The sequence below is a fragment of the Zophobas morio genome, unplaced genomic scaffold (genome assembly GCF_036711695.1).
Source record: "Zophobas morio isolate AGI-343-1 ecotype UQ-CSIRO unplaced genomic scaffold, CSIRO_AGI_Zmor_V1 ptg000038l, whole genome shotgun sequence".
In the NCBI taxonomy this organism is placed as follows: domain Eukaryota; kingdom Metazoa; phylum Arthropoda; class Insecta; order Coleoptera; family Tenebrionidae; genus Zophobas; species Zophobas morio.
Window position 1 is genome coordinate 632,691 of NW_026972143.1, and position 16,603 is coordinate 649,293.

A 16,603-nucleotide genomic window follows, 5' to 3' on the forward strand; every position below is an offset into this window, starting at 1 on the left:
CTTAACTACAAGATCCATATTGTCTATAAGAATTTACCATTTGAAACACATTTAAGTTTCTTATTCAGAAAATACGACTACGTATATTAAGAAACAAGACAAAATAGAAGCCCCGCCCGCCCACCCTATCTCAATTGTGATGATTTTTTTTATCGCCGAAAGCCAAAAAAGCGGAATTTAATTGCAAAATTCTTATTATTTCTCTACAAAAATTTACCATTTTAAACGTGTTCTTAGTTTCCAATAATAAAAAATCATCACAATTGAGATAGGGTGGGTGGGCGGGTTTAATATTTTGCCTTTGTTCTTGATATACATAATTCTTTGAACAAAAACATACTAAAAAACATATGTTTAATTTGTTCCAAAGCAATAAGTATTTTGCAGTTACGCGCTGCTCCCTTGGTTCACGGTGTATAAAAAAAAATCATCACAAATGAGATAGGGCGGGTGGGCGGGGCTTACATTTTGCCTTTCTGTTTTAATATGTGTAGACTTCTTTTCAAAACATGAAACTTATAATATGTTTAAAATGGAAAATTTGTATAAGGAAATATCGATTTTGCAATTAGGCTCAGACCCATAATCGGAAAATCCATATTTCCTTGCAAAAATGTACCATTTTAACCATGTTCTCAGTTTCTTGTGTTGACAAGATGGCTATGTATATTAAGAAAAAAAAAGAAAAATATAAGCTCCGCCCACCCGCCCTTCTGATGTTTTTACTTCCCGAGCGTAAGCAAAGGAAGTATTGTAATCGAGTCCGTCGGCCGACTCTCTACTTTTACGTTTTCTCGATCTTTCATGACCCCTAGAAGACGAAGAAATAGGTGAATAGGTCTCCCATTTCCCTCTGTCTGTCCGTCTGTCCGTCTGTCCGTCCGTCTGTCCGTCCGTCTGTCCGTCTGTCCGTCTGTCCGTCCGTCCGTCTGTCCGTCCGTCTGTCCGTCCGTCTGTCCGTCTGTCCGTCTGCCCCCGGATTTTTATTAGACAGTTAATCTCCGAAAGTACTCGACCGATTGTTGTGAAATTTTGTACTTATATTAAGAATATCATGTAGATGGTAAAACGCTAACCAAAATTTGTCTAATCATCCCCACCACTAATACGATGACGTCACTTCAAAATTGTACATAGTAAATGGGTTTTCAATTGTATAAAATAACATAGTCCTACACATGTAGTTTACAACTCTGAATCGACTTTTCACCCGAAACGTCCAGATTTTTGGAAAAAAAATCAAAATTATAAAACAACATTTTGAAATTTAATTTTTAATCTGCTAACCAGAATGCTTTGAAATGTTGCAGATGTTTTAAGGCTATAAAGAGCATCATAAATCTTTAGTCAAAAAATATTTGCTTATCCCCTCCAAAAACTTGATGACGTCAGCTCAACAGTTTGTGGAATAAATCATATCTAAAATGTACAAAATATGATGAGTCTGTACTTGTGATCTATCACTCCATTCATATTTTTTGGATTTGCATATACAGGGTGATTCAAAAAAATTAATGAAAGCGTAAATTTATTTTACTGATTTACTCAGAAACTACAAAACCGAATGCTTTGAAATCTTGCAGATGTTTTAAGGTTTAAAAGAGCATAACAAATGTTTAGTCAAAATATATTTGCTTATCCCCTCCAAAACACTAACATTGCTGATTTAGTGATGACGCTTATCAAAGAAACGACTCCTATTAAAGGTAGAAGTTGCCGAGGAAAAAAAGGAAAATGAAGGAAAAATTTGTTAACAACTTGTCTTCACATTTGTCCTTATAAATAATAAATTAAATGTAATACATTTTTGTTTCCTTAAGAAAACAAAGTTAACAAAGTTAGTTGAGTTACAAAAGTCTCTTTTGCTCCACGTTGGCCACCAACGAGCGATTTTCAAGATTTTTGTGAAACTTTGCTGGTTTTGAATTTGAATTTTCTGTCCTCGATAGTTGATGCTCAGCAAGAACCACGGGAAGGTCTGGAGCAGATCTCGCTAGGAAAGGAGAGGGCTAGGATTTGTTAATGAGGGATAGAACGTTATACAGTACAATACAAAAGAAATACAATACAGGTACCTACAATGTAACTACAATACAGAATACACTACAGATACAGATACAATTTAGATACAAAACAAATGCAAAGTTAGTACCCAATTCATCACCGGAAGAAATTGCACCAAAAATTGAGAATGTTGCAAAATGAAAACCCAAGCAAGCACACCGATGGAACTCGGAACGAAATCTATTGGTCGCAGTGCTCGTTCGCCCAAGGCAGGAATGCAGCCGCATAAATCCAAGGCCGACTGACCTCATCCTTATAGGATGATGCGACCCAGCGTCTAAGGGCCAACAGAACCCCCCCAGACCAAGAGCTCCTGACGACATGGAGAATTCAGACCTGGAACCAAAGGATGCGCTGTTGCAAAATGAAAACCCAAGCAAGCACACCGATGGAACTCGAAACGAAATCTATAGGTCGCAGCGCTCACACGCCCAAGGGAGAACGCAGCCGCATAGATACAGGGCCGACTGACCTCATCCCTTTGGGATGATGAACCTCATCCTTTTAGGATGATGACCCAGCGTCTAAGGGCCCAGAGAACCCCCCCAGGCCAAAGCGTCTGACGACATGGAGAATTCAGTCTCGGAACCAAAGAATGCACTGTTGCAAAATTAAAACCCAAGCAAATGCACCGTGAAAACAAAGCATTTGCACCACTGGAGCTAAATTGGCAAGACCCAAGTTAAGTTAGTAACACATACAATATACAGTACAAAATGGTTCAATTACAAAAGTTACAATATACAAATTTCTCCACGTTTGCCACCAAAGAGCGATGACTGTGCTCGCTCGTTGTTGTTGCCCAGCAAGAACCAAACAATACGAGGAGGTCTGGAGTGCGTCTTGCCATGAGAAAAACAATAAATTAGAAATTCGCGAACACGGGCTACTTTTAAGCGAAAACGGAGCTCCGAATGCTCAGATGTTGCTGCCACCAGACCGAAATCAAAACTAACCGAAAACCGCAATATTTGTTCAGGTGGCTCTCGTGACAGTGATGTCATCAAACATCACGATGAGATTGCAAACATTATTTTTCATATTTTGACTGGAACATTGCACGTTTTTAATATGTTCACGTTTGTAGGAAAACGGCTTTAATTATATTAATTAATACTTATCATATTTAAACAGTATATATAAATTAAAACTACAACCGTATTTACTCCGTTTTTGGGAATTTTTGGAAAAATGCACACTTTGTTTCGTGTTCACAGAGCTAATGCAGAACATTTTCATTAATATTTATTATCAATGAATTAGAAATTCGTGAAAACGCGGTAGTTTTACGCCAGAACGGGGCTCCGAATGCTCCGACGTTGCTGCCACCAGATCGAAATCAAAACTGAACACAACGGACCGAAGACCGTGCCTTTGCTCAAGTGGTCACGTGACAGTGACGTCATGGTGTGTCACCATGAGATTACTAAAATTATTTTTCATACTTTGCCCGGAAAATTGCAATTCAACAATGTTTAAACAAATTGAATTGTTTAAATATTATTTAATTGTGTCATGATAGTTTCTTAGCAGTGTTTGCACGAGTTGATTTCATTAATAATTGTAAATCTGTCATTTATCACCATGTGTTATTATATACAACGAATAATTTTAAAAATAAATAAATAAATAAATTCGCCACTTAGTTGCGAAATTGTTTCCTTACTTTCCTTATTCGGAACAGACGTCTTCACGTGGTGAACGTTCAACTCAGACTGCCCAAAAGTGGCCGCCGACCTGTATATATACCGGTTGGCTGACGCAACAAGACGTTCGCGAATGTTCGGGAAGCTATTCCTTTGTCTGAATACGTCGTGACGTCACGATTCGCGACGTCACAATATGAATCTTTAATTTATCAATGTATTATTAGCAACTGAAATGTTTATATAAATCTTTTTAAACATTGTTTGTTTATATTTGTTAATTTACAATGAACAGGCTAAAAAAATTGTTAAATACTGGTTGTCTGACACAACAACACGTTCGGGAATGTTCGAGAAGCTATTCCTTTGTTTGAATATGTCGTGACGTCACGATTCCCGACGTCACAATTTAAATCTTTAATTTATCAATGTATTATTGGCAACTGAAATGTTTATATAAATCTTTTTAAACATTGTTTGTTTATATTTGTTAATTTACAATGTACAGGCTAAAAAATTGGTTGAATACCGGTTGGCTGACGCAACAACACGTTCGCGAATGTTCTAGAAGCTATTCCTTTGTTTGAATACGTCGTGACGTCACGATTCGCCACGTCACAATATGAATTTTTGATTTATCAATGTATTATTAGCAACTAAAATGTTTATATACATCTTTTTAGACATTGTTTGTTTATATTTGTTAATTTACAATGTACAGGCTAAAAAATTGGTTAAATACCGGTTGGCTGACGCAACAAGACGTTCGCGAATGTTCGGGAAGCTATTCCTTTGTCTGAATACGTCGTGACGTCACGATTCGCGACGTCACAATATGAATCTTTAATTTATCAATGTATTATTAGCAACTGAAATGTTTATATAAATCTTTTTAAAAATTGTTTGTTTATATTTGTTAATTTACAATGAACAGGCTAAAAAAATTGTTAAATACTGGTTGTCTGCACAACAACACGTTCGGGAATGTTCGAGAAGCTATTCCTTTGTTTGAATATGTTGTGACGTCACGATTCCCGACGTCACAATTTAAATCTTTAATTTATCAATGTATTATTGGCAACTGAAATGTTTATATAAATCTTTTTAAACATTCTTTGTTTATATTTGTTAATTTACAATGTACAGGCTAAAAAATTGGTTGAATACCGGTTGGCTGACGCAACAACACGTTCGCGAATGTTCGAGAAGCTATTCCTTTGTTTGAATACGTCGTGACGTCACGATTCGCCACGTCACAATATGAATTTTTAATTTATCAATGTATTATTAGCAACTAAAATGTTTATATACATCTTTTTAGACATTGTTTGTTTATATTTGTTAATTAACAATGTACAGGCTAAAAAGTTGGTTAAATACCGGTTGGCTGACGCAACAAGACGTTCGCGAATGTTCGGGAAGCTATTCCTTTGTCTGAATACGTCGTGACGTCACGATTCGCGACGTCACAATTTGAATCTTTAATTTATCAATATATTAATAACAACTAAAATGTTTATATAAATCTTTTTAGACATTGTTTGTTTATATTTGTTAATTTACAATGTACAGGTTAAAAAAATTGTTAAATACTGGTTGGCTGACGCAACAACACGTTCGGGAATGTTCGAGAAGCTATTCCTTTGTTTGAATATGTCGTGACGTCACGATTCCCGACGTCACAATTTAAATCTTTAATTTATCAATGTATTATTGGCAACTAAAATGTTTACATAAATCTTTTTAGACATTGTTTGTTTATATTAGTTAATTTACAATGTACAGGCTAAAAAAATTGTTAAATACTGGTTGGCTGACGCAACAACACGTTCGGGAATGTTCGGGAAGCTATTCCTTTGTTTGAATATGTCGTGACGTCACGATTCGCGACGTCACAATTTAAATCTTTAATTTATCAATGTATTATTGGCAACTAAAATATTCATAGAAATCTTTTTCTAGACATTGTTTATATTTGTCAATTTACAATGTATAGGCTAAAAAATTGGTCGAAGGCTATTTCGACAGAACTTTCCTCGCTTCTGAAATACAGCCCAACAAATACTGCTTTTCTGAAAAATTATACCCATAAAATTTGATTTTAAAAAAGCCTAATTTTGACAAATTACGCTAATAAAATAGATTCTAATAAAATAGAGGGTGGGCGGGCGGGGTTACTGTCTGTAAATAAAAGATTGTAGAAAAAAGTTAAACTTAACCCCGCCCACCGTGTTCTTTCATTTTTACTTCCCGAGCGTAAGCAAAGGAAGTATTGTAATCGAGTCCGTCGGCCGACTCTCTACTTTTACGTTTTCTCGATCTTTCATGACCCCTAGAAAACGTAGAAATGGGTCTCCTATTTCCGTCTGTCTGTCCGTCTGTCCGTCCGTCTGTCCGTCCGTCTGTCCGTCCGTCTGTCCGTCCGTCTGTCCGTCCGTCTGTCCGTCCGTCTGTGCGTCCGTCTGTCCGTCCGTCTGTCCGTCTGTCCGTCTGTCCGTCTGTCCGTCTGTCCGTCTGTCCGTCTGTCCGTCTGCCGTCCCGGATTTTTATTAGACAGATAATCTCCGAAAGTACTCGACCGATTGTTGTGAAATTTTGTACTTATATTAAGAATATCATGTAGATGGTAAAACGCTAACCAAAATTTGTCTAATCATCCTCACCACTTATGCGATGACGTCACTTCAAAATTGTACATAGTAAATGGGTTTTCAATTGTATAAAATAACATAGTCCTACACATGTAGTTTACAACTCTGAATCGACTTTTCACCCGAAACGTCCAGCTTTTTGGAAAAAAAATCAAAATTATAAAACAACATTTTGAAATTTAATTTTTAATCTGCTAACCAGAATGCTTTGGAATGTTGCAGATGTTTTAAGGCTATGAAGAGCATCATAAATCTTTAGTCAAAAAATATTTGCTTATCCCCTCCAAAAACTTGATGACGTCAGCTCAAAAGTTTGTGGAATAAATCATATCTAAAATGTACAAAATATGATGAGTCTGTACTTGTGATATATATACACATATTTTTTGGATTTGCATATACAGGGTGACTCAAAAAAATTAATGAATGCGTAAATATATTTTACTGATTTACTCAGAAACTACAAAACCGAATGCTTTGAAATCTTGCAGATGTTTTAAGGTTATAAAGAGCATAATAAATGTTTAGTCAAAATATATTTGCTTATCCCCTCCAAAAACTTGATGACGTCAGCTCGAAAGTTTGCCGAATAAATCCTATCTAAACTGTAAAAATATGATGAGTCTGTACTTGTAATTTATCACTCCATTCATATTTTTTGGATTTGCATATACAGAGTGACTCAAAAAATTTAATGAATGCGTAAATATATTTTATTGATTTAATCAGGAACTACAAAACCGAATGCTTCGAAATCTTGAAGATATTTTAAACTTATCATAAGCATGGTAAATTTTTGATCAAAATGTATTTGGTCGTCCCCCCTAAAAAATTTATGACGTCACCACAAAATTTTGCTGAATAAATCCTATCTAAAATGTACAAAATATGGTGAGTCTCTTCTTGTGATTTATCATTCCATTCGAATTTTTTCGATTTGCATATACAGGGTGACTCAAAAAAATTAATGAATGCGTAAATTTATTTTATTGATTTAATCAGGAACTACAAAACCGAATGCTTTGAAATCTTGCAGATGTTTTAAGGTTATAAGGAGCATAATAAATGTTTAGTCAAAATATATTTGCTTATCCCCTCCAAAAACTTGATGACGTCAGCTCGAAAGTTTGCCGAATAAATCCTATCTAAACTGTAAAAATATGATGAGTCTGTACTTGTAATTTATCACTCCATTCATATTTTTTGGATTTGCATATACAGAGTGACTCAAAAAAATTAATGAATGCGTAAATATATTTTATTGATTTAATCAGGAACTACAAAACCGAATGCTTCGAAATCTTGAAGATATTTTAAAATTATCATAAGCATGGTAAATTTTTGATCAAAATATATTTGGTCGTCCCCCCTAAAAAATTTATGACGTCACCACAAAATTTTGCTGAAAAAATCCTATCTAAAATGTACAAAATATGGTGAGTCTCTTCTTGTGATTTATCATTCCATTCAAATTTTTTCGATTTGCATATACAGGGTGACTCAAAAAAATTAATGAATGCGTAAATTTATTTTATTGATTTAATCAGGAACTACAAAACCGAATGCTTTGAAATCTTGGGAATATTTTAAAGTTATTATAAGCATGGTAAACTTTTGTTCAAAATGTATTTGTTCATCCCTCCTAAAAAAATTGATGACGTCACCCTTAAATTTTGCTGAATAAATCCTATCTAAAATGCAAAAACTATGATGAGTTTGTACTTGTGATTTATCATTCCATTCATATTTTTTAGATTTTCTTAAGAGGTGGTTCAAAAAAATTAATGAAGTCAATTTATTTTATTGATTAAATTAAAAGCAACACTTATTATTAGTATTACACCCCAACCAACCCAATTTGGTAGACACAAAATGTGTTAAAGGAAAAACTCAGTTGAAACATAAGGGTAGCACGCTTATTTACATCGACTTTAACATTACAGACCTGCATTTGTTTTATGCGCTCACTTGGTTCCGCGAATGTGGAATAGACATGTTTATAATCAACCAATTGTGAATTTCACCGTCAAGAATTAAAATAAAACCCAATGTTTTATATAATAAGCGGAAGTCGAAGCAATAAAACCAATGGTCGTTTTGTTTACAGTTTCTCTGTTTGACTCTCACGTATGCTGTTACGCTTGTCGTCTTAAATTAAGAATGTTTATACATAAACGATTTTCAGTTGCCCCTCATATTACTAGACAGCCGATTTCTGTCGGGCTACGTCACGATTATAGGGGGGGACGTGCTGGATCGCCGGGTGATAGATAATCACTGAATTTAATCGGTACTAATTCCATAAATATAATTAACGATTTATTAATCAAACGGCTAAGTAAATGAGAACGGGAATTAACAGCAGAGTGCAACGAAACAGCGTTATTCTAATCTCAAATAAACGAAGTGCAGTCCGCAACCGCAATGAATTCGCATCCCGTACGAGCCGTACCGAGTTTGGCCTTGCCTAGCCCGACAGAAATCTGCTTTCTATATATTACACACCGGCGCCGTATACGTGAGTAAATTGTTTCGTTATTTTATTGATTATAAGAAATCAATATTCAAAACGACCCGATTCATTTTCCCGAAAATTTGGGAATACAATAATTTTATTCTTAGTATTACACTACATCTATCCCAACTGATATACGTGTCCTTGCAAAAATGTTGATGACGTCATCACAATTTTTTTTTAAATTCCCACTACAAAAATGTAATGAGAAAAAAAAACACAATAGGCATGCAGTCGTCAAGTTTCCGACAGCGAGGGAAGTACTGTCTAAACTCTTTAGACCAATTTTTTTTTATTTGTCGTTAGCCGGGGGGCGGCGTTTAATTATAAAATCCTTATTTCTCTACGAGAAATAAAAAATATGTTTTTGAGTATAGTGTTGTTCAAAGAATACTATATTAAGAAAAAAAACCACAAAGAATTAAGCCCCACCCATATCCATCCCAAGCTCAATTGTGATGAATGTCACTGCTCTTCCCCATTACACCATCGACCAACTCGACTACTCCGGAATCACCGTGAGAGATATCGAGGTCCAATCCCAAGGTACTTCTTCCAACGTGTTCAACACCTTCTGGCAACAATCCGACGTGGACTTGTCCAGAGGTATGGACTTCCAGGAAAAAGGTTCCGTCTTCATCCGCTTCACCCACCTCCAACACCAACCCTTCACTTACAAGATCACCGTCAACAACGCCAACCCCGCAACGAAACTGGGTACTTGTCGCATCTTCCTAGCTCTCAAATTCGACGAAGGAGGCAGCACTTGGTCCTTCCGCAATCAAAGACTCATGTTCATCGAACTGGACAAGTTCACGGTGACGCGTAAGTGACGCCGACTGTGGCGAACCACCACTATATTGTTTTTTCAGTGAAGCAGGGTGCGAACACCTTCACTCGTGCCTCCAGTGAATCCACCGTGACTATCCCGTTCGAAAGGACTTTCCGCGACTTGGACACCAGACGACCCGGAGCAAACACCGCAGAGTTGGACCAATTCAATTTCTGTGGATGCGGATGGCCCCAACATTTGCTCATTCCTAAGGGAACCGTCGAAGGAATGGCAGGCGAACTCTTCGTGATGATCTCGAATTACGGCGACGATAAAGTGGACCAGAACATCGACGGAGTTTGCAGCGATGCCGGAAGTTTCTGCGGGATCAAGGACAAGTTGTATCCTGATCGTCGTTCGATGGGATATCCGTTCGATAGGTTGCCACGAGAGGGCGTCAACAATCTTCAGCAGTTCTTGACACCCAACATGCGCGTGGGGAACGTCACCATCAACTTCAAGGACAAGACATTCAAACCAAAGGAGGCTTTTGTTTAATCGGGATTTTGAAGATGATCTTTGTAACGACTTTGACTTGACTCGTAAATAAACATATTTAGCATGCAAATCTGTTGTATCATTTTTACTAAAACAAAAACACCGAGCATTAGAAAATTTATTTATTTATATTAAATAAGTACACGAGCAACAATCACATCTACAAACTCATCCCTAACCTTCCTTACATAAACATACATGATAAATCTGACTATATACAAATGAATACACTCCTACCTAACTAGACCTAACAATTCCAACCTATAATTTCAATCGATTTGTAAATTTTGTAGTATGGTCTTCTCATCTAGCTTTTCTGGAGCACTACCACCACTAAACAAACCCCACCAGGACGCCTTCTTAACCCTCTTAGTCTCATCGGCTTTGAAACACGCAGACTCTTTCAACCACTCCGAGTATTTATCGACCATGCTTTTAGTGTGAGTATCTAGTTCGTCGACGGATGGAGCCTTACCACCGTAGTCTGCCGGGAGGATTTCATGAGGAATTCCCTCAGGGATCATACCTAAGCAGAACTGTTAAAACTTTAGACGCTTCAGCGACAATATATTACCTTTATGAAACTTGATCAAACTTAAAATCTCCGATCGTACTAATGGTACTACGATTCTCATGATGTGGTGTATCCAGGAGGTCGTGTTCAGGATGTGGATGCCTTTAAGTCATCTGGGTGGGCGTCCTAAAAGACACAATCGAACTGTCAAGCTTCAAACACCCGAAACTTACCTGTATGTAGAACATGAAGGCTTTTAAAGCTGAAAGACTGACTCAGGCAAGATGGCCAATGCTAACCCCTCTCATATCGAAGATGACAACATAACTACAACACAAACCAAATCAGAAATGAATTAAGTACTTCAATCGTAGCATTACCCTTCAGCTAGCCCATCCTCCGACAACACCCAGTCGTTGTACATGCAAAACCCCTTGACAGCGTCGCTGAAGATCATCTTAGTAGGATCCGGATCCCTCACACTATACAACAACACCCTGTACCCCTCAGGTATGGTCTTAGGTAGCCGAATCAAATTCCTAGAATTACGCATAATCATGACAACCAAACTGTGCTGTCAAAAAAATCAAAATTAGACGTCCCATTTCCAAAAGGTCCTCGAGCTGTTATGCATTCAAAATTTTAGTATGAGTTTGTTTTTAAAAAACCTGCCAAAATACATTTTTTCATACAAGTGAGCATACACTGCATGTGAGTTGAGAGCGCAAGAAATAATAGACAAAATTAGGGAGGTCGAAATCCTTCCTTAGGAGGAAAGGACACGAAGAGCGACAGTGACTCAGCGTGCCCTTCTGGTGACTCCGTAGGGCCACGGCGTCATCGGTCTTCATTCCCAAAAACCCCCTGGGGTTTTATTCATCGAAATATTACATTTCAAACACCTTACGATATATAAAAGAAAACACTCGCGAATTGACAGACATGCACATATGAAAAAGGAACAAACGGACAATTCTATACATCTGTTTGGGATCAATGCAAATATTTGAATATCACAAATTTAATAAAACAAAGCAAAAACTGAATCAAGTAACTGGATGCAAATACACAAGTTATTACGGGCGTGTGGCGGCAGATCGTTTTTTTTACACAACTAAAGTACCCCTGGGGTGTTGTAACACAAACGGGGTTTGGGGCTACCGATCTGGAGCTGTTCTCCCCCCACGACGGTGATTCTATCTGTCGCAAAGCCTACCCCACACGCATATCTCCATTACGAACGTGCCCTGCAGAACTAGGCCATTACGGTCGCCAGACCCGCAAGAGGATCTAGGCTAGCACGAAGCCTAGAACTTTACAACATCGGCGGCCGCCCCTGAATCTATCCAAAACTGTGGATCTGTACAGGTGACACGATAAATCTCGCCAGCTCGACTAGGAACCGAACTTCGTTTCTGCCACGTTTTCTGTGTCATTTAACCTCAATTCCATTTTTAAATATTCAATCTCTTATAACTTTGATATTAACAACAACTGAACAAGAGTTAAAGTTTCAACGAGCAATAAACAACATTTAAATTCGCCAAATAATTCTTGCGTGAGATTAAAATTGGACATCAAATAATTTATATGATAGACACATTCATCAACAAAATATTTACAAAATAAAACTTAACAAGGATTTATGAAATAGAAGATCTGGTGTGAAATAAACTTGTACAAATAGAAATATTATGTGAGGTTAAAACAGTAGAACATGAGATTTACGTTCAATTAAAATTATACAACAAATAAAATTACTGAAGTTAAAACTGTGAGATTGAGAAATATTGTATGAGGTGAAAATTTGCAAAGTTAACAAAATTTACATGAAATTAATAATTGCCACACTTTATCAACGATTCAAACAAAGAGTTTACATTATGCCAAATTGTATCATGATCTAAGTGATGGGTTACTTCAAAAAACAATTTACTTTGAGATTTTAAAATACCGCGAACTGGTTACCCCAACAAAACACATAATAAACAAACACAAAAATATCCAATCATCGCTCCGAGGGAAAAAGCGTCTCGGTGATGTTATTAATCTCCAGCGTCGCGAGGACGGACCTCTATCAATCTGTAGCGTTGTGAGGGCATGCCTCGATTAATTAATCAATCTGTAGCGTTGTGATGGGATGCCTGGATGAATTAATCAATCTCCTGCGTTGTGAGGCATGCCTCGATGAATTAATCATGATAACGATGATAACCACCTAAGGGAAGAAAATATCATAACCCCCGCCAGTTCGCAGTATAATGAACTTGTTTAACTGCCGTAAATGAACAATTAGCAATCTTGTGTGAAGAATTAAGAAGTGTTATAATGTAACGCTTACGTATATGCATCCAGAAGCTTATTCGTAATTAAACAATAAGGTGTTTCTCTGACTAAGTGAATTTCATGAAATCTTCTAGCAAGTGGTTTATTTAAATAATCCTGATTGTTAAATTGTGTTTGCACTAGCTGACTATTAAGAAAAACTAACTTGATTGGTGAATTTACAAACAATGAAACAAATTTACAGCACGTGTTTCGTGTGGACCGGAAGTTCGCATTTTCCGATTAAAAGGCCGCAAGAATTGACCGCGCGGGTTGGGGACAACTGTACATTATGAAAGTTACGATTGATTGTCGTTAAACAAAGGCTTCCTCTCGTTTTATTAACTACCAAACCAACTAATTTAAACCTAGCGCTTACCACGTGGTTACACTCACACAAGCACATTCAGAATGAATCTACGCTCTCTACCAGCCAACCAACCATTAAACCCGACGTGCATATTTGGTTGCCTATGTTTAACGATTTCCTTTTTGTGATTGAATTTTTTTTCAAATTCAAATTATTCAAATGTGATTTCGCGACGCTGTTAATTAATTACAGCGCGAAAACTTTAATTTAAATTCGGTCACCACAATATATATCTATAAATAAATTAATAATTCAATAAATCCCTAACACAAGATCTAAACTTGACGCGTTTGGTATCAAATAACAAAAACAATGAGTTTGCTCCTAAATTGTTAGCGGTGGCCATCATTTTCGTAATCAGATGATTTTTAGATCTATTAGTTGTCGATATTGGAAGCCTAAAGATTGATATACTGCGTGTTATTCTGCTCTCCGGTGGAGGTATGAAAAAAGACAGCTTTCCTAGTAGGTATTAGCCCCGCCCACCCGCCCTCTATTTTCTTAGAAGGTAACTTATTTGCCAAAATTAATCTTGTCTTAGCAAGTATTAGCCCCACCCACCCGCCCTCTATTTTCTTAGAGAATAAGTCATTTGACAAAATCATCTTGTCTTAGAAAGTATTAACCTGCCCTCTATTTTCTTATAAGGTAAGTCATTTCCTAAAATCAATCCTGTCTTTTCAAGTATTAGCCCCACCCACCCGCCCTCTATTTTCTTAGAGAGTAAGTCATTGCCAAAATCAATCTTGTCTTAACAAGTATTAGCCCCGCCCACCCGCCCTCTATTTTCTTACAAGGTATCATCATTTTCCAAAATCAATCTTGTCTGAGCAAGTATTAGCGTGCCTTCTATTTTCCTAGAAGGTAAGTCATTTGGCAAGATCAATCTTATGTTAGCAAGTATTATCCCTTCCCACCCGTCCTCTATTTTCTTAGAAAATAAGTCATTTGCCAAAATCAATGTTGTCTTAACAAGTATTGGCCCTGCCCACCCGCCGTCTATTTTCTTACAAGATAAATCATTTTTCAAAATCAATCTTGTCTTAGCAAGTATTAGCCTGCCTTCTATTTTCCTAGAAGGTAAGTCATTTGGCAAAATTAATCTTATGTTAGCAAGTATTATCCCTGCCCACCCGCCCTCTATTTTCTTAGAACATAAGTCATTTGCCAAATGCAATCTTGTCTTAGCAGGTATTAGCCCCACCCACCCGCCCTCTATTTTCTTATAAGGTAAGTGATTTAGTAAAAATCAATCTTGTCTTATCAAGTATTAGCCCCACCCACCCGCCCTCTATTTTCTTAGAGAGTAAGTCATTGCCAAAATCAATCTTGTCTTAACAAGTATTAGCCCCGCCCACCCGCCCTGTATTTTCTTATAAGGTAAATAATTTTTCAAAATGAATCTTGTCTTAGCAAGTATTAGCCTGCCTTCTATTTTCCTAGAAGGTAAGTCATTTGGCAAAATCAATCTTATGTTGGCAAGTATTATCCCTGCCCACCCGCCCTCTATGTTCTTAGAAGATAAGTCATTTGCCAAAATCAATCTTGTCTTAGCAGGTATTAGCCCTACCCACCCGCCCTCTATTTTCTTATAAGGTAAGTCATTTCCTAAAATCAATCTTGTCTTATCAAGTATTAGCCCCACGCACCCGCCCTTTATTTTCTTAGAGAGTAAGTCATTGCCAAAATCAATTTTGTCTTAACAAGTGTTAGCCCCGCCCACCCACCCTCTATTTTCTTAGAAGGTAAGTTATTTGCCAAAATCAATCTTGTCTTAATATAAATAATAATAATACTACTTTATTGACCCCATTTTTACAAAATATAAATACCTATAATTCTATATAATAATAATACAAAAATAAATTAAAATAAATAAAAATAAAATGACCAAATAACTAAAAATATATATCTATAAATAAACTAATAATTCAATAAATCCCTAACACAAGATCTTAAGTCATTTGCCAACATCAATCTTATGTTAGCAAGTATTATCCCTGCCCACCCGCCCTCTATTTTCTTAGGAGATAAGTCATTTGCCAAAATCAAATTGTCTTAGCAGGTATTAGCCCCACCCACCCGCCCTGTATTTTCTTAGAGAATAAGTCATTTGACAAAATCATCTTGTCGTAGCAAGTATTAGCCTGCCTTCTATTTTCTTATAAGGCAAGTCATTTCCTAAAATCAATCTTGTCTTATCAAGTATTAGCCCCACCCACTCGCCCTCTATTTTCTTACAGAGTAAGTCATTGCCAAAATCAATCATGTCTTAACAAGTATTAGCCCCGCCCACCCGCCCTGTATTTTCTTACAAGGTAAATCATTTTTCAAAATCAATCTTGTCTTAGCAAGTATTAGCCTGCCTTTTATTTTCCTAGAAGGTAAGACATTTGACAAAATCAATCTTATGTTAGCAAATATTATCCCTGCCCACCCGCCCTCTATTTTCTTAGAAGATAAGTCATTTGCCAAAATCAATCTTGTCTTATCAGGTATTAGCCCCACCCACCCACCCTCTGTTTTCTTAGAGAATAAGTCATTTGACAAAATCATCTTGTCTTAGCAAGTATTAGCCTGCCCTCTATTTTCTTATAAGGTAAGTCATTTCCTAAAATCAATTTTGTCTTATCAATTATTAGCCCCACCCACCCGCCCTCTATTTTCTTAGAGAGTAAGTCATTGCCAAAATCAATCTTGTCTTAACCAGTATTAGCCCCGCCCACCCGCCCTCTATTTTCTTACAAGGTAAGTCATTTTTCAAAATCAATCTTGTCTTAGCAAGTATTAGCCTGCCTTCTATTTTCCTAGAAGGTAAGTCATTTGGCAAAATCAATCTTGTGTTAGCAAGTATTACCCCTGCCCACCTGCCTTCTATTTTTCTAGAAGGTAAGTCATTTGGCAAAATCAATCTTATGTTAGCAAGTATTACCCCTGCCCACCCGCCCTCTATTTTCTTAGAAGATAAGTCATTTGCCAAAATGAATCTTGTCTTAGTAGGTATTACAACCCTTTTCCCTTCCAAACTCCATCTACCACTTTCCATATCTCTTTCACTCCTTCTGTCCCGAACATCCACGCTTCGTCCTGGATTCCATCCCCTCCCGGTGCTTTTCCTCTTTTCAGTCTTTCAATCTGTCTTCCTATTTCACCTTCTGTTATTTCCGAACCTCTCCACATTTCTTCCG

At 36.9% G+C, this 16,603-nt stretch overlaps 1 protein-coding gene and 1 pseudogene across 1 annotated transcript; one reads left to right on the forward strand and one right to left on the reverse strand.

Annotated features, from left to right (window-relative positions):
* Positions 1-9,334: 9,334 nt before the first annotated feature.
* Positions 9,335-10,237, forward strand: LOC135139930 (phenoloxidase 1-like). The gene is made up of 2 exons (XM_064070297.1): positions 9,335-9,701; positions 9,749-10,237. Exons 1-2 carry the CDS (start codon positions 9,335-9,337, stop codon positions 10,204-10,206), a joined length of 825 nt encoding a protein of 274 aa, XP_063926367.1. The 3' UTR covers positions 10,207-10,237.
* Positions 10,238-10,365: 128 nt separating this feature from the next.
* On the reverse strand, positions 10,366-12,156 carry LOC135139931 (uncharacterized; annotated as a pseudogene).
* Between the last annotated feature and the right edge of the window lie 4,447 nt (positions 12,157-16,603).